This window comes from Loxodonta africana, chromosome 7, assembly GCF_030014295.1.
Source record: "Loxodonta africana isolate mLoxAfr1 chromosome 7, mLoxAfr1.hap2, whole genome shotgun sequence".
Taxonomy (NCBI): Eukaryota; Metazoa; Chordata; class Mammalia; order Proboscidea; family Elephantidae; genus Loxodonta; species Loxodonta africana.
This window is the reverse complement of record NC_087348.1, coordinates 562,869-588,988: the sequence shown is the minus strand read 5'-3', so window position 1 is coordinate 588,988 and position 26,120 is coordinate 562,869. Positions and strand designations below refer to the sequence as shown.

General features: G+C 52.7%; 1 protein-coding gene across 4 annotated transcripts in view; it reads right to left on the bottom strand.

Moving 5' to 3' along the window:
• PHRF1 (PHD and ring finger domains 1) overlaps positions 1 to 14,654 on the bottom strand; it is a 35,495-nt gene extending 20,841 nt beyond the window's left edge. The window contains exons 1-9 of one of the 4 annotated variants that reach the window (XM_064287501.1): positions 14,546 to 14,654; positions 10,217 to 10,332; positions 9,707 to 9,826; positions 8,165 to 8,376; positions 4,997 to 5,080; positions 4,162 to 4,280; positions 1,987 to 2,084; positions 1,575 to 1,750; positions 718 to 847 (exon numbers count right to left, since the gene is read on the bottom strand). In XM_064287501.1, coding sequence (XP_064143571.1) covers positions 718 to 847; positions 1,575 to 1,750; positions 1,987 to 2,084; positions 4,162 to 4,280; positions 4,997 to 5,080; positions 8,165 to 8,376; positions 9,707 to 9,826; positions 10,217 to 10,310 — 1,033 coding nt within the window. In that variant the 5' untranslated portion in view covers positions 10,311 to 10,332; positions 14,546 to 14,654. Of the gene's footprint in view, positions 1 to 717; positions 848 to 1,574; positions 1,751 to 1,986; positions 2,085 to 4,161; positions 4,281 to 4,996; positions 5,081 to 8,164; positions 8,377 to 9,706; positions 9,827 to 10,216; positions 13,905 to 14,277; positions 14,377 to 14,545 lie in introns of those variants that run through there. The other 3 variants (XM_064287500.1, XM_010602357.3, XM_064287502.1) reach the window with 3 other exon arrangements.
• Between the last annotated feature and the right edge of the window lie 11,466 nt (positions 14,655 to 26,120).

The window sequence follows — 26,120 nt, the reverse complement described above, 5'->3', positions numbered from 1 at the left end:
CGCTTGCAACTGCGGGACACACACCCGGCTGCACAGAGAGTCATGTGAACTCTCTGCTTCTGAGGGCAGTGTGGCAAAGGAGGCACTTGTGCACACAAAGACTGGTGGAACTGTGAACTGTCACAACCTTGCTGAAAAATAACCGAGTAATTAACCCACTGCCATCAAGTCGATTCTGACTCACAGTGACCCTATGGGACAGGGCAGAACTGCGCCACAGAGTTTCCAAGGAGCACCTGGTGGATTCGAACTGCTGATCTTTTGGTTGGCAGCCATAACTCTTAACCACTACGCCACCAAGGTTTCCAACCGAGCAATAGCTATTCAAATTAAACACACACACATATCTCCACACCTTCTGGCCTCCCCAGCACCGTTTCTAGATTCTATCTGATAGCAACAGAAGCACCAGGGTGTGAGGATACACGTGCAAGAACAGTTACTGACAGAAGCTGTGGCGCCCAAGTGCCCCTGGGAAGGGGTACTTACTGCAAGACGTGTGTTACCTAAGGTGAGTATTTACAGAAATAAACCAGACCGCCCTATGGGCCTGGGGGGGCCTCTAGTGTGATATTCTTGGTTGAATGAGAAAACTTGGAGAAAGGAGGAAACTGAAAATCAGCACGCAGTGCTGCAGGTGGGTGGCAAGTCCGCCAGTGTCAAGCCCAGACACACACACAAGGTGATTCAACCAGGAGTTGCCAGACCCAGTCTTACCTGACTTTCTTTTCCGTTTCACAGGGGCTCTCGGAGTCATAGGTCGCTGATACACAGCAGTACTCAGACCAGAGGCGACAGCTTCAATTGTCTCATCAAGCAGAGAAGACATCAGGTACCTCGGGACATGCTACATGGCAAAGGAGACGGTGCCATCAGCAGGGCAGCCCACCTCCTCCACACTCCAACCGGGACCCACCCGGGCAGAACCACCTGAGAGCTCGAGGCTGGGTCAGAGAAAACCAGTGAGAACTGGCAGCAGCACTCCCTGACAGCGAGGGCCATGGCAAAGGCACATGGGGACCAGTCCGGACACACACAACAATGGCTGCTGTACCACACGCCTTTACCCACGTGAGGACTCTAGAGCAGAGCCACACCAGGGAGAGACGTCGCCACCTCAGATCCGTTGCTGGAGCCCTGCACACACCCCCTCCGAAGTTCACTGTGGAGCAACAGGCCCGGACTGCACCCCTCCTCTCACTTCCCATAGACAAACATGGCAGGCAGGTCCAGAGCCAAGTGGCCCATCAGAGCATCGCCCCGGCTCAGTCAAGGTGCAGCCCCCAGCCTGATCAGGGCGCCTGTGACTGCTTGCCGCACCGGGGATGGAGCTACAGGCTATGGCACGCAACCTTGGGCTTCGGTTTGTTCTGCGTTCCTGCCCAACCCACCAGCCCCACGCTTTCTCAGAGGTGCCCTGCCCTGGCCTGTTTCTTCCCCTGCACACTGGTTAGGATGGGATATCCCATCACCCACTCTGCCCCCTTCCCATATTGGGGCACTCGTACAGGCCTGGCTCGGAGCAGGGCCCAGGTAGGGCATGGTGCCGAGGAAATCAGTACCAGAGCACCCACCTGGATTCTCCTGGCGGTGGTGATGCGGTTCCGGTTCACGGTGGCCCTCACTCGCTCGCTCTGCCGTGTCCTGGCGATGGCCCGCGTCCGGCCCGTACTGGGCCGGAGCCTGCTGGTGGTGGGCACCACATCGGCCAAGAGCAGAGTGACCTCCTCCTCACTCACATGGCCCGGGTCTAAAGAAGGAAGAACAGGGGCTTACATGCCACAGCACCTGCACACCACATCCTCCCGCACATTCACAGGGCTCTGCCTCCACGGAGAGGCCAGCCAGGAAGCCTGCCCGGCCCCACGACACCATCAGGAGCAGGGATACTCAGCGGTACATGGTCGTGCTCCTCCAGCCCCACCAGCAGGGGCGACAGGTGGCAAATCTGCCCAGAGGCCCCTCGGGGACTGCCGCTCGTCTCACCAGGACCATGGCCGGCACCCAGTGCAGCACACTCTGGACAGAACCACTCGTCCACCGGCACCTCCTGGAGTGGGGGGTCTAGGCACTCCATGTGGTACCTGCAGGGGCAGAGGACATAGAGCGTGGGGGTGCCTCAAGCAAACAAACAGCTGCACTCCCAACACCTGCAACTGAGAGAGCTGCAAAGTATCCAGGTTCTCCCCAAATCTGCAAGGCACCCTACCCAGAACATGTCAGCAGAGGCCATGTCCTCTCCTAAGGCCCCTGTGCCACACGTTCGAAACACCATCCGAGGTGGCTGAACACCACCCTTTCTTCCCCTCTTCTGCCTAGGCTGCCTGGCCTGGCCCTCCTGCAGGGTCACTGCCCTCCTACGGGGTCGTTACCCAGGAGCACACCAGGTACAGATACACCTGCGCAAATCCCCTCAGGCCTGGGGCACTGACTCCTCTGAGCAGGGCCAGGCGAGCGAACAGACTTTTTGCAAGTTTGTGCTCTGGGCGTTTAGGACAGACCATAGCAGGAACCACCTCAGCCTCAGCTTCTACCGGAGGTGCTCATCTCTGGCAGCGTCCACACCTCCCACCCCACTGTGGCCCACAATATGTCCCCGAGAAGTTTCCACCGGTGGCAGCTCACACCCCCACAGCTCCTATTTGAGTAACTAAAAAAAAATTAAGTTTTTGTCTGCCAAAAGGAAACTGTAGCATTACCTAACCATGGCATGTTTTTCAACTGCTCCTATCAAATCTCCAAAGAAAGTCACTGGAAGGAACAGCTCCCAGTGCCACCCTGTTTGCTGCCCTTCCACGCAGCCCAACTCAAGGTCCAGGCCAGCTGTGCCCAAACTCACCCCAAAGAAGGCTGTGGACCAGAAGACACCCCACGAAGCCCTTGCTGACGTTAGGCAAAAATCAACAAGGAAAGAAAGCCAAACTAAAATGTCCCTGAAAACTACAGCCTTAACTCAATCAACTGAACAAACACAGATCACGGAGCGGGATGCAAGGCCAGCAAGGGACAAGCCTGTGCCCGCAGATCCCCATCTACGAGGCGCTGTATGCTGTGGCCCCGCCAGGACCCAGGCCCTGGGACTCCATGCAAGAAAAGCGGAAGATGGGCAGGTAGAGAGGGAGGAGGGGTCCTCACAGGGAAATAGGTGCTCATGCTCACGCGGACAGAGTCCTGAAAAACTCCGGGGACCTTCATTCTAACAAAATCTTTCTTTCCACTCAAAAAAACAAAAACAAGAAAAAGTCACCCCCTCTTTGGAAGGATTCCACAAATCTAACACGGTTCACCCAGGGCTCCCTCATGGAGCTTCATGACTGTCAGCGGCTGCTGCTAAGGTCCCAAGCAACGTCTCCCGCCATGACTGGCTCCCGGCCACTGCCCACGCAGACCACAGTGAGCACGTGGGTGGTATGGGGGACCAGGAGAACCTGCCAACTACAGCAGCCATGGGGGCGGGAATAGGAGCACAGGCTGCCCCCCCGCCCCCCACAATGGCTCAGGCCTCCTGCCTCTGGCTGTTGCACAGCACCCCTCTTGAAACTGTCGTTTTCTGCCCAAGAGAAAGTTTCCGATTTACCAGCCCCAATGATTTCTTTCAATAGCTTTTGGGGACCCATATCCCAAAGGAGAAGTTTTTCACAATCTTCTTACCACAATTTTACAACAGAAAAACACTCTTACGTGTACAGCAGTAACACCCACAGGAAGTTACAGGTAGGGGGTTTAAACAAGTGAGGAGGGTCTGACAGAAACCAGAGAGGCCAAGCAAGGATCGAGGGATGAGGGTGAGGCCCAGGAGGCAAGCTCCAGCCCCAGCAACTCTGCAGAGCCTCCAACTACTTTCTGGAGAAAAGTGGAGATGCCCTCAAGGTAAGAGACGGAACCTGCAGATGCCTGCCGCCACCCCAGCTACCCAAGTGGTGCCGAGCTAGGCTGTACCATGCTCGGGGTGTACAGTAGGCAGCCCATGGTTACAAACATGAAACAGAAGAGGCAGCCGTGGTGGAGGCTCCTAACAGGTACCTCTAAAAATCCTCTCCAGGGCTGGACTCACCAATTCACGACTAGCGCCCACCCCTTCACAGTGCAGAACAGGGGACCCCGATCCCAACACGCTCTCACTGCCCAGTGAGCTGCAGCCCCCGAGGATGTCCCACTTACCCGGCATCACAGCCGTCACAGAGCAAGAGGCGGTCCTCCCGGTCACTGCGACCACACACCTCACAGAAGGTGGGGTCTTCCTCCTCAGCCTCAGGGGCTCTGGTGTTCTCCACTGGGATCTACAGAGAGGTGAGCGCTGAACCAGAAGCATAAACATGGCTGCCTCTTCCAGCATAACCCAGAGCCACAGAACCTGCGGCCATGCCCATGAGGGTCCAACCCCACGGAAGCAGCCCTGTAAAAACTGGGCGTGCCATGGCCCGAGCCTACTATCTGCGCTCAGAAGGCTCCATGGACTTTGCAAACAAAAAAAGCAGGTGCTTAGCTGCAGAATCACCCCGTGGCCTTCCCCAGTATCCAGAAGACCGAAAGCATACCCTAAAGGGTCTTCCTGATGCAGTTATCAACAACGGGAGACATACCACCACCCTATTTCCAGCCCTAAGTGTAAATGACCATGATCCAAAGGAGGCTGCCCCCACCTGAGCCTGGGCTCCGACCTTCCCTCTCTCTGAAGCTGCCACAGCTCAAGGGGGCAGGCCAGGGGGAAGCTGAATTACAAAGGGGATGAGAGTTCTGTCAAGAGGAGGTTCGAGAAGCTGCCGGTGTCTACACCCACCCAGCCCACTGGGGTGCCACAGGACCAGGAGAGAGCACGGCAGCTCAAGTGCCAATCTCATCATTCAGGCTTCAAGTTCACGGCCAGGGTATTTTAACTGACCCCTAAAGCACTTTTAATCAACACTCACTTCCTGAAATCAGCGTTTTAAAGCATGCTATTCCCCACGAGACAGGCACCAACGTGACAAACCTGAAACACAGCACCAGCACTTACCTTTCTTAAGATTTTCCCACCAAACCGGGCTCGGACACAAACGCACTTAAAGACAGTCCGGTCCACTGGGCAGGAGTTGGCATTCTGTAAGAAACAAGAATGACATCCCAGTCCTATAGAGCAGTCCTCCCCATCAAGACCACGTTCAAAATGAAGAATTCATTTAAAGGTCAAAGATCCCTCTTACACGGAAAATTATCTACTGAGTCCCCACCACGTGCCAAGCCCAGGCCAGGTTGCCGGAGATGCAGACGGCAGTGAACAAAGCAGATGTAACCTGCCCTCTCTGAGCTGACATCCCAGGGGGAGATAAAGGAAGAAAAAAAAGAAATACTACATACACGTGTGTGCGCACGGCACATCAGTGACAAGCGCAGACAAAAATAACATAAAGAGGAGGGTGGCTGGGCCGTCATTTCAGCCAGGACCACCTGGACTAAGTGGCTAGGCCAGGCCCTTCCTCGTGAGCCTCTGTTCTAAGCCTCTGCCACCTTTTCCATGATATTGTTTGACGTTCCCTAGTCAATTTTTAGGATTTCTTCTCGTACCATAGACACCAACCATACCTGTATCGCAAACGTTTACTCCTTGCCTCTACTGACAGGTGTTGACACGAAGCTTTTAGCTTCGCAATCCTCAGTTAAGTATTCATGTCAAAGCATCCTGAGAAACGTGCGCCCCACACAGCCACCGCCACCACGCTACAGAGCGTCTCCATCACCCCAAGTTCCCGGCCCATTCCAACCTGCTTGGTGTCACTGCAGCTGGGCACGTCTCCTGGCACTTCCTGCGCCTGGAAGCCCGTGGCGCCAGCTGTCTGGCTCCTTTGCCCAGAGTGGAGCACAGAAATACCTTCCCCCAGGACAGCATAGCGCTGTGCCGAGGGTAACCTCCAACCCGCCACAGGCACAGTGGCCAGTCACGACGGCACTGACCGGGCTGGAAGTTAGAAGGGACTGTGGCTCATTTGCAGACAAGTCTTCATGAGGTGCGTACAAAGCTCTGTGGCTGTGTAACTGACCCCTCAGCCACCTGTGAGTCGGTACCTCCCGCCCTCTCAACGTAGTCAGTTGGTGCCTGGGCCATTGCAGCAAGGTGGGGGCTGCCCCTCCCTGTTACCTGACACTGAGCACTCTCAGGTACTCCTTGCCTATTCTGTCTTCTCTTCTCATGCTGTGTGAAGGCAGCATCTTTAAGAAACCATCCCCCACCTCCCAGGGGAGATGAGAAGTTAGAGGGGGTTAGAAACTGGTGAAATGGACATGAAAAGAGAGAGTGGAGGGAGGGAGCGGGCTGTCTCATTATGGGGGGACCAGTTGGGAGTATGTAGCAAGGTGTATATAAGTTTTTGGGCGAGATACTGACTTGTAAACTTTCACTTAAAACACAATAAAAGTTAAAAAAAAAAAAAAAGAAACCCTCCCATCCTCACAAAGGAGCCCCCTTCAGAGTCTTCCTTTCTGACTTTACCCTCGGCTCCGTCTGGCATCGTGGGTGTGTATGTGCACAGTGTCAGCTGATCTATCCACTGACGCCACTGCGCCAGAGCCCTACGCACCAAGTCTGGACGACGTTCACACTGCACTGGGTGTCCAGCTGACATCAGGCCCTCAGGCACATCCCACGTTTCCATTCCTCTACTGACGACGTTTTCCATCACTACTCCTTTATAGATATTATGTCCAATTTGGTGATGTCTTCCTTTTTCAAAATCATCTTGGTGATTCCTGGTGCTGTCTCACCCTCCTGGGCAAATTCTACGGCCCCCGTCAGGTGCTCTGAAGGTCCTGTCTGACGCTGATGGAACCTACATCCAAACTGCTGCCTGTACAATGAGACTTCCCTCCCGTGAGCACTGCCCTCCTTCACTCTCTCAATGGTTTTTGGACAAGCTCTTCGAACTTCTTACAAGTCTCTCTTAGGTTCATTTCTAGGTACGTTATAATTTTTCACCTTCATTAACCTTGTGTCCAGCAATCCTGCTGAACTTGACATTCCAGTAATTCACTTGAATAAGCTCACTATATGCAAATACTGTCTTTTCCCACCTAATACTTACACTGCTATTTTTTCCTTATGGTAACCCAGAATAACGCAGACTAGAAAATACACGGTGAACACCCTTGCGTTTTCTCACTTTAAAGGGAAGGCTTCACTTGCCAAAAAAAGCTGAACCTGAATCTAATCTGGGCTCTAGATCTACCCCAAATGAACAGGAAACGTGAGAGACAGAAGAGCACTTCAGAGGCCACTATAGACCGTCAGCCAACAGACCAGGCCTAACCCTAGCAGCCAGACACACCATCGTTTCTGAACTATGTGGCAAAATGGACCTGGATGGGCCTATGTGCCAGAGGACACAACCCTGTTGTCAGAGCTGCTGGGGGTGGACAGCAGAGGGCTCTGATCTGCTACACGTACTGCCCGAGTTCATGCATCTCCAAGCGAGGGATGGGAGGGGAAGAAACGAGGAGGCAGAGGTGGATGTGCTGTGAAGCTGGGCGACCAGTCCCTGGGTCACGCCCCACGCACCCTGGTACTGTTCTATTCCTCTGAAATTTTCCACAATAAACATTTTAAAAATAAGACTAGGGGACTGCTCCTGAGGAGTATTCATGAAATGGGAAACACACACGTTTCTTGTCAGTCCCTTATGTTTAAAAACAGGCCTTCATTGCTAGCCACCAGCGTGACGTGCTAGATGACAGCTCATGTGCTCTCTGCACCTTCCAAGATGGTCAGAAACTAAGGCAGGAAGTAATCCTAGTATCACCATACCCTGCACCCCAGGGGGGCCTACCTGGGCACCACGTAACTGTCTTAGGAGACACACCTGCCTCAAACTGCTTGTGGCTCCTATAGAATCTCTGTAGCCAAGCCCCCAATGTGAGCCCGCCAACTGCCTTCCTCCCATACCTCCACACCCAGTGCATGAGAAAGCACCCCACAGAGGGCTCCCCACAGCCCAGAGAGCAGACAAACAGAGAGCACCTCACAGAGGCTTCCCCGTGGCCCCGCAACCAGCGGGGGAATGGGGTGGGCCCTCTAGGACCCTATGGCTCTGACCCAGGCCTCCAAGCTGAGAAGCAGGCCCAGCAAGTGGGTGGCACAGTCTGGTCACCTGTACACACTGGAAGCTGCAGCAAAGGAGGCCGCAGGGCTGCTCACCTTGGACCACTCCACAATGCAGTCCAGGCAGAAGTAGTGGGCGCAGGTCTCCGGGGTGCCCACAGCCTGGTCTCGAAACACATTGAGACAAATTGGGCAGCTCTCAGCTTCACTGTCAGAGCTGAGTGTTCCGTCTGCTTCCAGCTTCCTCTTCTGAGTATCAGCTGCGGCCACCAAGGCCTCCACATCCTCTTCCTCAGAGTCCTCAGAACCTGAAAAGGACAGAACGTTGGCATCTTAGTGGATAAACAGAGGAAAAGCTGCCCAGTGTGGGGAGGACCAGGTGTCCCAACCCCAGCTGTGCTCTCAGGAAGGCCTATTTCCATGTGAGGGGCGCCAGCCTGGCCAGCGTACAGAGGACACCCACGCTGGCCAGCACATACGCTCACCATCAAGGGACAGAGTCAAGCAGTGGCCCCACTCACCAGCAGGAGCAGTACCCAACAAAGACCCTCCCTGCAGCCCTACCGCTATGACCGCTGCTGGCAACCCTGTCTGACACCCTTGCTGCAGCAGCTGCCAGAGGAGGAACACGTTCAGCAGCCCCAGCACCACGCATCTGGAGCCCCCGACCCCAGACAGGGATGAAGCCTGGCTGACACCTCAGGCACAGCCTCGTGAGAACTGAGCAGAGGACCCAGCTGGCCCACACCAGACTCTTGGCCCACAGACACTGTAAGACAATAAGCACATTGTTTTGAGCCACTAAATTTGCAGCGGTTGTTTCATCGCAAAAAAAATTAATAAAGAGGCATCCACAAGACTCAGGAGGATGGTCAATGGGGGTGCCTGCTCAGCCCCGTGCCAAGGGAGCTGGAGCAGGTGGAAACCAGACGGCCTGATTCTTTCTGTGGACTTCCGGGAGGCTCAGGACTGCGGCAAAGAACTGAAAAGAGGGACTGGCCGTGGGACAGAGCAGTGAGGCCCTCAGAGCCCTGGCCCAGACACCTGCCCCTCCCTGCCCAGCAAAAGACTTCAGGGTCTCTCTCCAGAAAAGTAGGGAGGAACATCATGACTGCCAGCAGACTAAAGGTGCTGCTACCACCCTGAACAATCAGACCCACATCCCCTAAGGCCGTCCCCAGAACAGTGGCTGAGAAACAGGAGCTCCAAAAAAAGAAAACAGAGACGTTATCAAAGAGCCCGCCCTGACACCGAGGCACAATGGGGGCCGCGGGCGAGGAGACAAAAAGCTAAGGCACAAGGAGACGTGCTGCCATGGAGGCCCACCATGACAGGCCACTAGGGTCAGCGCTCAGAGACCTGGTCGCTAGGTCACCTGACACTAGGCAGAGCTGCTGCCCGAGCCGTTCAATGGCCCTAGATGCTGTGACGTCCAGCCCTCACCGGGAAGACACCTGCTGACCTGTCATCAAACCCAACTTTGAAACAGAGACTACAATAAAAGCGGGGCGGCCATCCCTGCCGCATGTCCCTGTAGGGATGGGGGCCCCCTGGCATGAGGCCGGCACACAGAGGGTCTCCCTACTCCTCACCCCTCCAGTCAGGCCTCGAGTTCACCGAGAACATCTGCTCCCTTACCAGAACTGTCTTCCAGATCCTCGTCTTCGGACATCCCCTCTTCGTCCTCTCCTGTGCTGTCCCTCTGCTGGCTGCCTGTGTCATCATCAGAGTCCCCATCATTCCCATTACTGCTGTCTCCTAGACCAAAAGGAGTGAGAACACAGGCCCAGGGCAGCGTCAACAGAGGTCATGGACTGTCTGCAAGAGCACGGCCAGGTGCCAAGGCCCCTGCGCTGCCTGGGCACAGTAATGCTGGACCGAGCAGGGAAAGGAGTCGGGAAATGTGTCTTTCTACTCTATTTGCACTTTATAATTCATGTTAAAAATAAAAGGAAGCGCTACTTCCAAAAGTTAAAATCAAAAAGTAAATTTTTTAAAAGGCTGAAACTTGAAAATCTAGATGTGCAGACACCGCTACAAAGGAACTCTGCTTCTCCCAAGCTAAGACCAAGACCCACCCCCAGAGAAAAGAGGAGGTGACACTGCCATCCTGGGACAGATATGCCACGGCCCCCACCCCATACTCACCAGGATCACTGGCCAGGGCAGTAGGGCTGGGCCACAGGCGTCCACCTGGCCCTGTGCTCCGCTCTGTGAGCTCGTCCAGGCTGTCGTCGTCCATGGCTGGGCATCGGAGCTCAGCTCTGGAAGAAAACCAGATCACAGCAATTTCCAAACTGTTCCCGAGCTACAAGGCTCCCTACGAATCAGGTCCCTGGTGGCATTCCGTCCCCTCCTGTAGAGCAAAGAAGCAAAGCCAATGAGATGTGATGCGTACCACAGAGTTGTGCATAAACACAAAGACACTGGTTCCTATCTACAAAGCCATATCCATAGCAGGCAACAACTTGGCCAGGCCCCTGAGTTATGACAAACCTAACTCGGCCTGTGACTAGAAATGCCTTTGTGTCTGAGCAGGCACCTAGGGCACCTCAACATGCATCACGAACCCGTGTCAGGCATTAACGAAACGGATAAAGCACCATGAGTGGAGTCACAGAAGAACTTTTCCAACAAGGGGTCACCAGGGGCCCAGAGGCCAAGCACAACCTCCCTCACAACCGCAGCATGCCGCTTCCAGCCAACGTGGGCCAGGCCCTGCCTCTGCTCACCTGGCCACCGCCCACAGTGAAGCTCTGCCAAGCCCATGCCAGACACCCAGAGTCCCTGTGACGCCCAGGGTTGAGAAGCGGGACGCCAGCCCCCCTCTCGGTGAAACTCCACTGTGGGTCTGTCCTGCCCCCTCTGCAAGACCACTGGGAGAATAACGTGGAGACTTACACAAATGGCATCACAGATGTAGCTCGAAACAATCCTCCTCCCATCCCTCAATACCACGCTTTCCATGCCAGGTCCTCAAGCTTCGGTCCCCCAATAAGGACGAATCAGCACGCACGGTTCCTCTCTCATCAGACACAACCCTCTGTTCCATAAGCAGTCCTCAAAGGAACCACCGCTCACAGGCGTCACCAGAGATCCAGCAAGGCATAGCATGGACCCTCAACAGCATATGCTCCCCATTAAGACCAGGTCCGTGGCCAGCAGGGAGGACCCCAGGGCAGAGGATGGCACAACAAGAGCCAGGAACTCGGGCCACGCCAAGGCCACTGAGCCCCTGGCTGCTGCCGCTCTGTTCCCTTACCCTGGTGCCCTGCTGTCACAGCAAAGCTGGCTCCGGCCTCCAGGAGGGTGCAGACAGGAAGACCTGTGCCTCGTGCCAGGGGCTGAGTGCACAGCGGCTGAACACTGGCCACTGGTCTGTCGAAGGCGTGCAGCCTATGTCACACTCCTTATCTGTTCTCTACTCGGAGAAATCCAAACCTGCTCCCCAGAGTCCAGATGCAACGGAGCCCCAGGGCTCCCCGCAGCTTGGGATCAGGGATCTCTGAGAAGGTGGGTGAATATGGAAAGTGGAGCGCAGCCATCCTCCCTGCCACAAACAGCAGGTGCACTCTGCAGGAAGGCCAGGTGTGTCCCAAGAGCCATTGGTCATAAGGTCCAGGCTGGTGGGTGGCACATTGTCAGGCCTACTGACCATGCATTTCTGGAGTGCCAGCACCTCTTTATCAGAGGGCACAGGGCCTGCATCGTTCTGAATGGCTGACACTGGACTTCCTCATCCCACAGAGGACTCAGTAGGTCGAAGGGCACAGACACACTCCCAGACAGGGCCCCAGCCGGCCCCACCACCTCCCATAGGGAAATACTGCACACCCTGCCAGCCACCTGCTGGCCCCATGGAGAGGTGATCAAACACGCTGGTGACAAAGGTGTTCAAGAAGCAGGTGCATGGCTCCCTGGCATCTCCATGTGATGCCCACTGGAGACGCTGACTCTGGTTACACCTCTCTGTAGGGCACGTTCAAAGAGGCCAAGCAGTGGCCACAGCTTTCAGGTAAGTAAACGTTCTAACTCTCTGGCACAGCTGTGACCACTCCCACGAGGAACCCCACTAAGGGTCACCAGCTCCAGCATCTACCCTGCCCTCACTGGGCGCAAAGGCCGAGAGCAAAGAGCACACACTCCCTGCCCTAGAGAAACACAGGGAAATTCTCACGCACACGAACCTTCAGGAAATGCTTCGAGGCACAGGAAACATCACCTCTGAGGCCACCGAGGGGCCACGGAGCTGAGAGGAGTCTTAGGGTCTGACTGCAAGTGCAAATCCTCACTGATAACGTTTCATATGCACGAGCTCAAAAACACACACACACAGCTCCTGGCTTCTCCCTGATGCACTGTGACCTGGCCAGTTCCTCCACCTGTAAAGGGGGCAGCGGCAGGGCCTGCCTCAGGGCTGCCAGGAGGGGTGAGGCCACAAAAACACCAGGGAAGCCCCATGTCGCCTCCGCCTCCCTTGACGCCCCTCTGTCCAGCAGCACACCCCTCCCGGAACGTCAGAAAATCGCTGCTGCCAGAAGCAAGAAGGGCCTTCTCGCCAGGGCAGAAGGAAGAACCCAGGCAGCCTCTGTCGGAGCATTCCAGAGCAAACACCTCTGCGCAGACGCCAAGGAAGAGGCTGAAACTTGGGATGACCAGCCACCTCCATCCCCTGCCAGGAACTCAGCGGTCAGAACACGAGGTGAACAGGGACCCACCCACAGCCCCAGCTCACACACACCTGCCCTCTCTGGCTCACCACCCCCACCCCTACCAAAGGGCCAGCAAGCCATTTCTGTAGGAAAGCCACAGCCATTCACGCAGCTGTGGGATGGATGGAGACTCTGCTTCGTCTCCAGATTTTGGGGAATTAAAGGAAAAGAAAACACCAGAAAGCCTATCCCCCTTCTCTTTTCAAATTCAGGACACCCAAAGCACTTGCAATTCCAACCATCATCAAAGAGCTCAAAGCTGTGATGTGTGGTATCTGGCAGTTGTGCTGGGGCCTGAAAGCTGTGATGTGTGGTAACCAGCGGTCGTGCTGGGACCAGAACCTGCATGCCCTCACCTGGCTGGGAACAAGCCTGCAGGCAGTTTAGCTGTCACCTTTTGTTACTTTATTCACCAACTAGCACACAACCGACCACAATGTAAATGACTGTGGAAATAAAACAACTACTAGGGGTTCACAAAGGTCTTTGGAGGGCTGAGCAGCAGACACCAAGAGTCCACACTGGAGGGGAGGGCTACCGGGAAGATGAAAACCAGGTGGGCTGTGTTGGGGCCTTACCACGAGCCTGGTGAAAGTGCCTGCTGAAAAGATGCCAGCTGCTGTTATTTTACTCAAAATGCTTCCTATCAAAAACAAAAATGAGCGACCCAGGGCAGAGGAAAGGTGTACCGAGTCCCAAGTGAAACATCACTGCAGCCTCAAGATCCGTCCAGGTGACCAGAGATCAGGCGTCGCCCAATTTGTAGTTTGCCGACCAGATTACCACTTCGCTCTTGTAGAAATAAGGAGCAAAACCTTCACACGAATAATACTGTAGAAAGAGGCCCGCTAAATAGGCAGGGCGTAGGCGTCCGAGGGCGCGGGGCCCTGGCTCGGCGCCGCCGCTCGGGGCTGTGTGACCCTGCTGACTTCCGGCAACCTCTCTGGGCGCCAATCCGCTCATCTCCAGCAGCGGCCCTACAGCACCTCCTCCCGAGCGGCTGCTGTGCAGATCACACGACCCAGGGAACGCGAAAACCCCCCGTCAGCCGCGGGCCCGCGGAAACGCTGACGAGGCCGGCGGAAGCAATGACGACCAGAGGCTGGAAACAAGTCAGCGGGGACACACCCTGCCCGGCGACGGCCGGGGCGCGCAGCGGGGCTGAGGGCGGCACGGGACGAGGCACGGGGATCGCCGCGTCCCCCGCCAGCCCGGCAGCCCGCCCGCCCGCCGGCCAGGGGGCCGCCCGCGTCCCCGCGCCCGCCCGGCCTCCCGCGAGGCCTCCCGGCGCCCTGCCGGCCCGCCCGCCCGCCCGCTCCACCGCCCGCCCGCCCGCCCGCTCCACCGCCCGCCCGCCCGCCCGCTCCACCGCCCGCCCGCCCGGCGCAGGCCTCTCACCGCGGCGGGCGGGCCGCAGACAAAGCGCGCGGTGCGCGGAGGCGGCCCGGCGGCCCGGGCGGGGCAGGGGCCCTGAGGCCGACGCAACCCCGCACGTACCCGGAACCTCGCGCCCCGCCGGCCGCTCCGGGCGCTCGCCGTCGCCGCCCGAACGAGAGTCACCACTAGGCCCGGCTACCGCCGCCGCCGCGCGCTCCCCGACCCGGAAGTGCACGAGCCGGCTTCCGGGGCCCCTCCCGCCCCGCCCGTTGGCGGGCTCCACTGGGACCAGGCGGCGAGCGAACGCTCCACTCCGCTTGGTCAGGGGTCTCGAAATCGTCGGGACAGCCCTCCTCCCTTGGAAACAATGGAATGCTAGACTACGGACCGAGGAAACCCGCGTCCTAGAAGAGCTTGTGGTGTCTAAGCCCCCCGCAAGTGGGATGGTCCGGGCCGGCCTTCCCCCGCCGGGCGGCTGGTACAGCTCAACTTTCCGCCTGCCGCCCAGAGCAAAGCAGAGAGCCTGCCCAGACCTCCTGGAGCCCCGCCTCACAAGCTGGAAGCCCCGCCTCTCACGTCGGAAGTCCCGCCTCGCACGCCAGGAGCCCTCCTTCGCGCCCCGGGAGCCCCGCCTCTCACGCCGGGAGCACTCCCGAGCCCCGCCTAGCAGGCGGAAGCCCCGCCTCGCACCCCGGGAGTCCCGCCTCCCCCGCCGGAAGCCCCCACTCGCACGCCGGGAGTCCCGCCTCCCCCGGGAGCCCCGCCTCCCCTCCGGGAGCCCCGCCTCCGAGTCGGAAGCCCCGCCTCGCACGCCGGGAGCCCCCGTCGCGCCCCGGGAGCTCCGCCTCGCAGTCGAAAGCCCCCCTGGCACCCCGGGAGCCCCGCCTCACAGTTGGTAGCCCCGCCTCCCCGCCGGAAGCCCCGTCTCGCACGTCGGAGTCCCGCCTCCCCCACCGGAAGCCCCGCCTCCCGCCGGAAGCCCCCCTCGCACGTTTAAAGCCCCATCCCCACCGAGGATCCCTGCCCTGAGCGCTGCTTGCCGGCCGCGGCGTTCAAGGCCCCAGGGCGGCAGCTGGAGAAGCGGAGAAGGAGGAACGGCTTCCGGGCTCCCCTTGCGACCGGCAGCTTTGCTCCTCCGTCCGCTAACCGATGTGTGCGGGCTCCTCAGGCCCCGGGCGCCGCAGCGAACGGACCCTGCCGCCGCCCTCGCGGTGTCGCCCTCGGCGCGGGGAGAGCAGCGTGGGCAGCGACGGGCGGGCTGTGGGGAAGGAGAGACAGCTGAGGGTCGGGGGAGTCGGGAGCCCGCCAGGCCTGGCCGACGACAGCGGGGCGACCGACGGCCTCTCGAGAGCCGGCCGGGGCCGGGGCCGGGGCGCTTGCTGCCGGGGGCGGTGTCAGGACGGCTGTGGGGTCGCGGGGGCCGGGGGCTGCTGGACGGAGGCCGCGGGGAGCGGACAGGAGGCGGCCGCAGCCATCCCTGCGCGGGGAGGACGCCCCTGGGCGTGGGGGACAGCGGAGAGCTGGGAGAACCTGCGGAGGGGTCGCCCCTGTGAGGAGCGAGAGGAAGAGCAGCACAGGAAGACTGCGGGAGCTAAAGAGAGGGAGCGTCCCGAAGACAGGCTGGGCGCGGGGCCCCTCTGGGGGAGACCTAGGCGAGCACCCCGGACGTGGACCCCGAGACTGAATGAGGCCTCCCAGGGAGTGGGGAGAGCAAAGGGAGAACCCAGGCCTGAGTCCCGAAGGCCCCGGCCTCAGGAGGGAAAGTGGCCGGAGAAGGAGCGGCGGAGGGCCAGGAAGAGAGACAAGAACCCGGCTCCGGGAAGCCAGGGGAGGATAGCAAGTCCGGGAAGGGCGCGAGTGGGAAGCGTGGGCTAGAGGACCAGGCCTGAATGGAGGAGAGATGAAGACTGCGGCCACCAATAACTCTGCAGTTGTCTTCCTTCAAAGCAGGGCTCCGAACTGGTTCCTTTGGGTTTGAACCCCAGCTGATAACTTGCATTTCCAGTCCAGATACACTGAATCAGAACTTACCTTTTTGCAAGATCCCCAGGCGATTCTTATAAATAATGAATTTCAAGTACCGCTGCTACGCTAGTGATTCTCAGAACTGGTCTCTAACCGGCCACGCCGGCATGCCTGGGAACTTGTAAAAAAGGCAGATTCCAGTGCTGGCAAAACTGGATGCCCATCTGTAAAAAAATGAAACAGGGTCCATACCTCACACTGTGCACAAAACTAATTAAAACTGGATCAAAGGTCTGAATATAAAACCAAAACTTATAAACTCAGAGAAGAAAAAATAGGGTCAACACTAGGGGCCCTAATATACCCCATAAACAGTATAAGCATACAACCCATAATTAACAATACACAAATACCAGAAGATAAGCTAGATAAATGGGATCTCATAAAAATTAAACACTTAGGCTCATCAAAAGACTTCACAAAAAGAGTAAAAAAAGAAACTCCAGACTGGGAAAAAAAAATGACATGTGACAAAGGTCTAATCTCTAAAATCTGTAGGAAAATCTAACACCTCTGCAATAAAAACACAAATAATCCTGTTAAGAAATGGGCAAAGGATATGAACACACACTTCACCAAAGACGTTCAGGTGACCAGCAGACACATTAGGAAATGCCCTTAATTACTAGCAATGCAAATCAAAACTACAATGAGATACTCTCTCATCCGGTTATTACTGGCATGAATCAAAAAGAAAAAAAAATAACAAAGGTTTGAGGGGCTGCAGGGAGGTTGGAACCCTTAGGCACTGCTGGTGGGAATGCAAAACTGTACACGCATTTTGGAAAACAATATGGCACCTCCTTAGAAAGCTAGAAACAGAAACACCACATAATCCAGCAATCTCCTAAGAATATGTTGTTCTTGTTAGGTGCCGACCATTGGGTTCCAACTCATAGTGACCTATGTACAACAGAACAAAACACTGCCTGGTCCTGCGCCATCGTTACAATCGTTGTTATGCTTGAACTCATTGTTGCAGCCACTGTGTCAATCCACCTCGCTGAGGGTCTTCCTCTTTTCCGCTGACCCTGTACTCTGCCAAGCATGATGTCCTTCTCCAGGGACTGATCCCTCCTGACAACATGTCCAAAGTATATAAGACGCAGTCTCGCCATCCTTGCTTCTAAGGAACCTTCTGGTTATACTTCTTCCAAGACAGATTTGTTTGTTCTTTTGGCAGTCCATGGTATATTCAATATTCTTCGCCAACACCACAATTCAAAGGCATCAATTCTTCAGTCTTCCTTATTCATTGTCCCGCTTTCACATGCATATGATGTGATTGAAAATACCATGGCTTGGGTCAGGTGCACCTTAGTCTTCAAGGTGACATCTTTGCTCTTCAACACTTTAAAGAGGTCCTTTGCAGCAGATTTACCCAATGCAATGCATCTTTCGATTTCTTGACTGCTGCTCCCATGGCTATTGATTGTGGATCCAAGTAAAATGAAATCCTTGACAACTTCAGTCTTTTCTCCGTTTATCATAATGTTGCTCACTGGTCCAGTTGTGAGGATTTTTCTTTTCTTTTATGTTGAGGTGCAATCCATACTGAAGGCTGTGGTCTTTGGTCTTCATTAGTAAGTGCTTCAAGTCCTCTTCACTTTCAGCAAGCAAGGTTGTGTCATCTCCATAACGCAGGTTGTTAATGAGTCTTCCTCCAATCCTGATGCCCCGATCTTCATATAGTCCAGCTTCTCGGATTATTTGCTCAGCATACAGATTGAATAGGTATGGTGAAAGGATACAACCCTGATGCACACCCTTCCTAACTTTAAACCAATCAGTATCCCCTTGTTCTGTCTGAACAACTGCCTCTTAATCTATATAAAGGTTCCTCATGGGCACAATTAAGTGTTCTGGAATTCTCAATCTTTGCAATGTTATCCATAATTTGTTATGTTCACACAGTCGAAAGCCTTTGCATGGTCAATAAAACACAGGTAAACATCCTTCTGGTATTCTCTGCTTTCAGCCAGGACCCATCTGACATCAGCAGTGATATCTCTGGCTCCATGTCCTCTTCTGAAACCAGCCTGAATTTCTGGCAGTTTCCTGTTGATATACTGCTGCAGCCATTTTTGAATGATCTTCAGCAAAATTTTGCTTGTGTCTGATATTAATGATATTGTTCTATAATTTCCACATTCAGTTGGACCACCTTTCTTGGGAATAGGCATAAATAATCTCTTCCAGTCAGTTGGCCAGGAAGCTGTCTTCCATATTTCTTGGCATAGACGAGTGAGCACCTCCAGCGCTGCATCTGTTTGTTGAAACATCTCAATTGATATTCCATCACTTCCTGGAGCCTTGTTTTTCACCAATGCCTTCAGAGCAGCTTGGACTTCTTCCTTCGGTATCATTGCTTCCTGATCATATGCCACCTCTTGAAATGGTTGAACATCGACTAGTTCTTTTTGGCATAATGACTCTGTATGTTCCTTTCATCTTCTTTTGATGCTTCCTGTGTAGTTTAATATTTTCCCCATACAATCCTTCACTATTGCAACTCGAGGCTTGAATTTTTTCTTCAGTTCTTTCAGCTTGAGAAATGCCGAGCGTGTTCTTCCCCTTTGGTTTTCCATCTCCAGCTCTTTGCACATGTCAGTATAATACTTTGTCTTTTCAAGCTGCCCTTTGAAGTCTTCTGTTCAGTTCTTTTACTTCATCAATTCCTCACACGAATAGACATATGCACACACATGTTGATCGCAGCATTATTCACAATAGAAAAAAGATGGAAACAACCTAAGTGTCCATCAACACATGAATGGATAAACAAACTATGGTACATACACACAGTGGAATACTACCCGATAGTAAAGAACAATGATGAATCTGCAAAACATTTCATAGCATGGATGAATCTGGAGGGCATTATGCTGAATGAAATAAGTCAATCACAAAAGGACAAATACTATATGAGACCATTATTATAAAAGCACATGAAAATGTTTCCACGCAGAAAGAAACAGTCTTTGAGAGTCACAAAGTGGGGGAAGGATGGCTAGGGAAAAACACTAACTAGATTATGTGGTAACTTTGGTGAAAGGTAAGACAGAGCACAACACTGGAGAAGTCAGCACAGCTTGACTAGGCCAAGGTCATGGAAGCTTCACAGACACATCCGAATGCCCTGAGAGACCAAGCTACTGGGCTGAGGGCTGGGGACCATGGTCGGGGGGACATCTAGCTCAAATGGCTTAACATAGTCTGCAAAGAAAATATTCTACATCCAACCGTGGTGAGTATCATCTGCGGTCTTAAAAGCCTGTGAGTGGCCATGTAAGATACATCTACTGGTCCCATCCTGGCTGGAGCAAAGGAGAATGAAAACCAAAGACACAAGGGAAGGGTCAGGCCAAAGGACTGATGAACCACAACTACTGCATCCTCCACCAGACTGAGCCCAGAACAACGACTAGGTGATGCCTGATTACCATCACAGACTGCTCTGGCAGGGATCACAATAGAGGGTCCAGGACAGAGCGGGAGAAAAAAGTGGAACAAAATTCACTTACACACAAAAAAAGACCAGGCTTGCTGGTCTGACAGAGACGGGGGAAACCCCATGTACGGCCCCCAGCACTGTTTTAACTCAGTACTGAAGTCACTCCTGAAGTTCACCCTTCAGCCAAAGATTGTTGTTGTTGTTGGGTGCCAACCCTAAGTATAACAGAACGAAGCACTGCCGGGTCCCGCGCCGTCCTCACAACCGCTGTTACGCATGAGCCCACTGTTGCAGCCACTGTGTCAATCCATGTTATTGAGGGTCTTCCTCTTTTTCGCTGAGCCTCTATTTTACCAAGCATGATGTCTGTGTTAGTCATCTAGTGCTGCTGTAACAGAAATACCACAAGTGGGTGGCTTTAACAAAGAGAAATTTATTCTCTCAAAATCCAGTACGTTACAAGTCCAAATTCAGGGTGTTGACTCCAAGGGAAGGCTTTCTTTCTCTGTAGGCTCTGGAGGAAGGTCCTTGTCCTCAATCTTCCCATGGTTAAGGAGTTTCTCAGGCACAGGGACCTGGTGTCCAAAGGACATTCTCTGCTCCTGGTGCTGCTTTCTTGGTGGTATGAGGTTCCCAACTCCCTGACTGCTTCCCTTTCCTTATATCTCTTGAGAGACAAAAGGTGGTGCAGGCCACACCCCAGGGAAACTATCTTTACATTGGATCAGGGAGGTGACCTGAGTGAGGGTGATGTTACAATCCCACCCTAATCCTTTCAACATAAAGTTAAAATCACAAAATGGAGGACAACCACACAATACTGGAAATCATGGCCTAACCAAGTTAATATACACATTTTTTATCTGTCGACCTTTTGGCTAGCAGCCTTAGTCCTTAACCACTACGCCATCAGGGTTTCCACACATTTTTGGGAGGACATAATTCAATCCATGAGAATGTCCTTCTCCAGGGACTGGTCCCTCCTGATAACATGTCCAAAATATATGAGACAAAGTCTCCTCATTCTCACTTTTAAGGAGCATTCTGGCTGTACTTCTTCTAAGATAGATTCATTTGTTTTTTTTGGCAGTCCATGGTGTATTCAGTATTCTTTGCCAACACCACAACTCAAAGACATCAATTCTTCTTCAGTCTTCCTTTTTCATTGTCCAGCTTTCATATGCAAATTGAAAACACCATGGCTTTGGTAGGCACGCCTTAGTCCTTAAGATGACATCTTTGCTTTTTAAAACTTTAAAGAGGTCTTTTGCAGCAGATTTGCCCAATGCAACGCGTCTTTTGATTTCTCTTCTGCTGTTTCCATGGATGTCGGTTGTGGATCCAAGCAAAATGAAATCCTTGACAACCTCAATCTTTTCTCCGTTTATCATGATGTTGCTCATTGGTCCAGCTGGGAGGATTTTTGTTTTCTTTATGTTGAGGTGTAATCCATACTGAAGGCTGTGGTCTTTGATCTTCATCACTAAGTGTTTCAAGTCTTTTTCACTTTCAGCAATCAGGTGTGTCATCTGCATAACACAGGTTGTGATTGAGTCTCCCTGCAATCCTGATGCCCTGTTCTTCTTCACAGAGTTCAGCTTCTTGGATTATTTGCTCAGCATACAGATTGAGTAGGTATGGTGAAAGGATACAACCCTGACACACACTTTTCCTGACTTTAAACCACCCAGTATCCCCTTGATCTGTTCGAACAACTGCCTCTTGATCCATGTACAGGTTCCTCATGAGCACAATTAAGTGGTCTGAAATTCCCATTCTTCACAATGTTATCCATAGTTTGTTATGCTCCACACAGTCAAATGCCTTTGCATAGTCAACAAAATAGAGGCAAACATCTTTCTGGTATTCTGCTTTCAGTCAGGATCCAACTGACATCAACAGTGATATCCGTGGTTCCACATCCTCTTCTGAATCCGGTTTGAATTTCTGGCTGTTCCCTGTGATGTATTGCTGTGACCACTTTTGAATGATTTTCAGGAAAATTTTACTTGCATGGAATACTAATGATATCGTTCAATACTTTTCGCATTCGGTTGGATCACCTTTCTTTGGAATAGGCAAAAATACAGATCTCTTCCAGTTAGTTGACCAGGCAGCCATCTTCCACGTTTCTTGGCATAGACAAGTGAGCGCCTCCAGTGCTGCATTCCTTTGTAGAAACACCTCACTTGGTATTTGGTCAGTTCCTGGAGACTTGTTTTTCGCCAATGCCTTCAGTGCAGCTTGGACTTCTTCCTTCATTATCATCGGTTCTTGATCATATGTTACCTCCTGAAGTGATTGAATGTCAACCAATTCTTTTGGGTACAGTGACTCAGTGTATTTCTTCCATCTTCTTTTGATGTTTCCTGTGTCATTCAGTATTTTACTCATAGAATCCTTAACTATTGCAACTCCAGGCTTGAATTTTTTCTTCAGCTCTTTCAGCTTGAGAAATGCCGTGTTCTTCCCTTTTGGTTTTCTAACTCCAGGTCTTTGCATATGTCACTATAATATTTTGCTTTGTCCTAACAAGCGGCCCTTTGAAATCTTCTGTTCAGCTCTTTTAAGGGATCATTTCTTCCATTTGTTTTAGCTACTTAGCCTTCAAGAGCAAGTTTCAGAGTCTCTTCTGACATCCATTTTGGTCTTTCTTTCCTTTTTAATGACCTCTTTTTTTTTTTTTTAACTGTACTTTAGATGAAGATTTACAGAGCAAACTAGTTTCTCATTAAGCAGTTAGTACACATACTTTTTTATGACGTTGCTTAACAACCCCACAACATGTCAACATTCTCTCTTCTTGACCTTGGGTTTCCTCTTACCAGCTTTCCTGTGCCCTCCTTCCTTCTAGTCCTTGGCCCTGGGCTGGTGTGCCCCTTTAGTCTTGTTTTGTTTTGTGGGCCTGTTTAATCTTTGGCTGAAGGGTAAACCTCCGGAGTGACTTCGTTACTGAGGTAAAAACGTGTTTGGGAGCCATACTCTCAGGTTTTCTCTAGTCTCTTTCAGGCCAGTAAGTCTAGTCTTTTTTTGTGAGTTAGAATTTCGTTCTGCATTTTTCTCCAGCTCTGTCCAGAACCCTCTGTTGTGATCCCTGTCAGAGCAGTCAGTGGTGGTAGCCGGGCACCATCTCGTTGTACTGGACTCCGTTTCGTGGAGGCCGTGGTAGTTGTGGTCCACTAGTCCTTTGGACTAATCTTTCCCTTGTATCTTTAGTTTTCTTCATTATTCCTTGCTCCCAAAGGGGTGAGGCAAGTGAAGTATCTCTCACAGGTTTTTAAGACCCCAGAGGCTATTCACCAAAGTAGAATGTAGAACATTTTCTTTATAAACTATATTATGCCAGTTGAGTGACCTCTTGCTTTCTTCAAAAGTATATCTCACTCGAATTTAGAGACGCAACTCAAGGATAAACTTGATGCATTGAACTCTAATGACCAGACAAGTTGTGGAATGACATCAAGGACATCCTACATGAAGAAAGCAGCCAAAGATTAGACAAGTCTATAGGGACAACAATAACATATGAGGGACATGCTTCATAGTTCAACTAGGTATAGAGACTAATGGGCGCACCAGCCTAAAAGCAAACACGAGAAGGTAGGAAGGGACAGGAAAACCGGACGAATGGACAGAAAAAAAAAAAAAGCAAATTCTCAGCAGTGTTTGAACCAGACCAAACCAGTTCCAGTTCGAAGTCCTGCTTCAAAGGGGAGGAAGAAAGCGGGGCAGTAGCTGGAGAAGGAAGGGTGTCAGAAGGCAGTTGTGTTGTTTACAGTGGAAGAGATAGTTGCTTGCTCACAGGCTCCTGGGAACGACCCTGCAGAAAGGAAAAATGAGTGGTGCCAGGAGATGGGGGATGGAGGGATTCCTTAGGTGGGCAGTGGGGCAGCATCTGGACAGGGGAGGGGGGAGCATCACAGTGCTTCTTGGAGATCACCTGGGCAGGGGCCTGAGGATGGCCACCTGGGCTTCAACGGCCGGGTCACATTCTTTAGCCTCTCTGTGCCTTGGTTTATGTGGCTGTAATACAGGGAAGTGGATAATAATACCCACTACTTAGGTCATTGTGAGTGCAGGGACAGTGCTTGGCATAGCGTTCAGCAGTAGCAAGAGGTGGCAGAACCAGGAGACCAGCAGGGCCAGCGACAGAGGGTGAGACGCTGCCTTGATCAAGGAACTGTTACTTCCAAGTTGATCCTGATCTCAAGTTGTACCCCATTATTTCCTGTCATGGATTGAATTGCGTCGCCCCAGAATATATGTTAACCTGGCTAGGTCATGATTCCCTTGTATGATTGTCTGCCATTTTATCTTCTGATGTGACTTCCCTGTGTGTTATAAATCCTATCATTACGACGTAATAAGATGGATTGGTGGCAGTTACACTGATGAGATCTACAAGATCAGAGGAACAGAACGAGGCATCAGGACTGGAGGAAGACTCGTTAACCACCTGCGTTATGCAGAGGACACAACCTTGCTTGCTGAAAGTGAGGAGGACTTGAAGCACTTACTGATGAAGATCAAAGACCACAGCCTGCAGTGTGGATTGCACCTCAGCATAAAGAAAGCAAAAATCCTTACAACTGGAGCAATAAACATCATGATAAACGGAGAAAAGATTCAAGTTGTCAAGGATTTTATTTTATTTGGATCCACAATCAACAGCCATGGAAGCAGCAGTCAAGAAATCGAAAGATGCATTGCATTGGGTAAATTTGCTGCAAAGGACCTTTTTAGAGTGTTGAAAAGCAAAGATGTCACCTTGAAGACTAAGGTGCACCTGACCCAAGCCATGGTATTTTCAGTCGCATCATATGCATGTGAAAGCTGGACAATGAATAAGGAAGACTGAAGAAGAATTGATGCCTTTGAATTGTGGTGTTGCGAAGAATATTGAATATACCATGGACTGCCAGAAGAACGAATAAATCTGACTTGGAAGAAATACATCCAGGATGCTCCTTAAAAGCAAGGATGGTGAGACTGCATCTTACATACTTTGGACGTGTTGTCAGGAGGGATCAGTCCCTGGAGAAGGACATCATGCTTGGCTAAGTACAGGGTTAGCAGAAAAGAGGAAGACCCTCAGCGAGGTGGATTGACACAGTGGCTGCAACAATGAGCTCAAGGATAACAACGATTGTAAGGATGGCGCAGGACCGGGCAGTGTTTCATTCTGTTGTGCACAGGGTCGCTACGAGTCTAACCGACTCTAGAGCACCTGACAACAACACCACAAGATTAGATTAGGTAGTGTCTTAAGCCAATCTCTTTTGAGACGTAAAAGAGAGAAGTGAGCTGAGAAACATGGGGGCCTTCACACTACCAAGAAAGCAGCGCCAGGAGCAGAGCTTGTCCTTTGAACTGAGACGCTCCCAGACCAAGGGAAGACTGACGACAAGGACTTTCCTCCAGAGCCAACAGAGAGAGAAAGCCTTCCCCTGGAGCCGACGCCCTGAATTTGGACTTGTAGCCTACTATTCTGTAAGAGTATAAATTTCTCTTTGTTAAAGCAATCCGCTTGTGGTAGTTCTGTTATAGAATTAGATGACTAAGACACTTACCTAATGAACCACTTAACGCAGCAAGTTCCTGAACCCAATGATGGGAGGGAGAGTCCTGAGGGGATGGGGAGATGCTGGAGTGGGACAGCAGTTTGGAAAAGTTGGGCATTTGGGACATCTTTAACCTCCACTTCATAGGAACCAGCTTTGTGCTGATCCTTATAAAATATTCATTTAACTCCCCACACAGACCTGCACCCTGAGCCCTGCTGGGTCCTTGGCACAATGCTGCCCTGCCCTTCGAAGGCGCAGACACACAGACATGGTGTGCACTCGAGGGTGGAGCTAGGCTGGAGGCTCCCTACCCCCTCCTCTACCATCAGGCCTGACACACACTCACAGGGCTGGGGGAGCACCCAGCTCCCAAGCCTTGTGGATGCCTAAGGGATGCTGGGATGGGGCAGGTAGAGGGGTGACCATGTGAGAACAAGGGAGGGGACAGGCAGGCTATGTTCTTGGATGAGGGAAAGAGGGTGTATAAGTGTCCTGTGGCTGCCATAACAAAGTACCACACGTTGGGGGCTTAAAACAGCAGACACTAATTCTCAGTTCTGGAGTCCAGCCGTCTGAAATCGAGGTGTCAGCATGGCTGCGCTCCCCCCTGGAAGCTCTAGGGGAGACTCATTTTTTTCCTTCTTCCAGCTTCTGGTGAGCTGTGGCAGCATCACTCCAACCTCTGCCTCCATGGTTACATGGCCTACTCTCTGTGTGTCTGTGTCTCCTTTTCTGTCTCTTCTACGGATCTTATCCTTAATTACATCTGCAAATGTTTTCCAAGTAAGGTCACATTCCCAGGGTCTGGATATTAGAACATGACATATCTTTTTAGGGGGCCCACCATTCAGCCCACTACAAAGGGTGACAATGGGGGTGCATTTGGAACTGGCAGGCCTGGGGGGCACAATTGGGGGTCA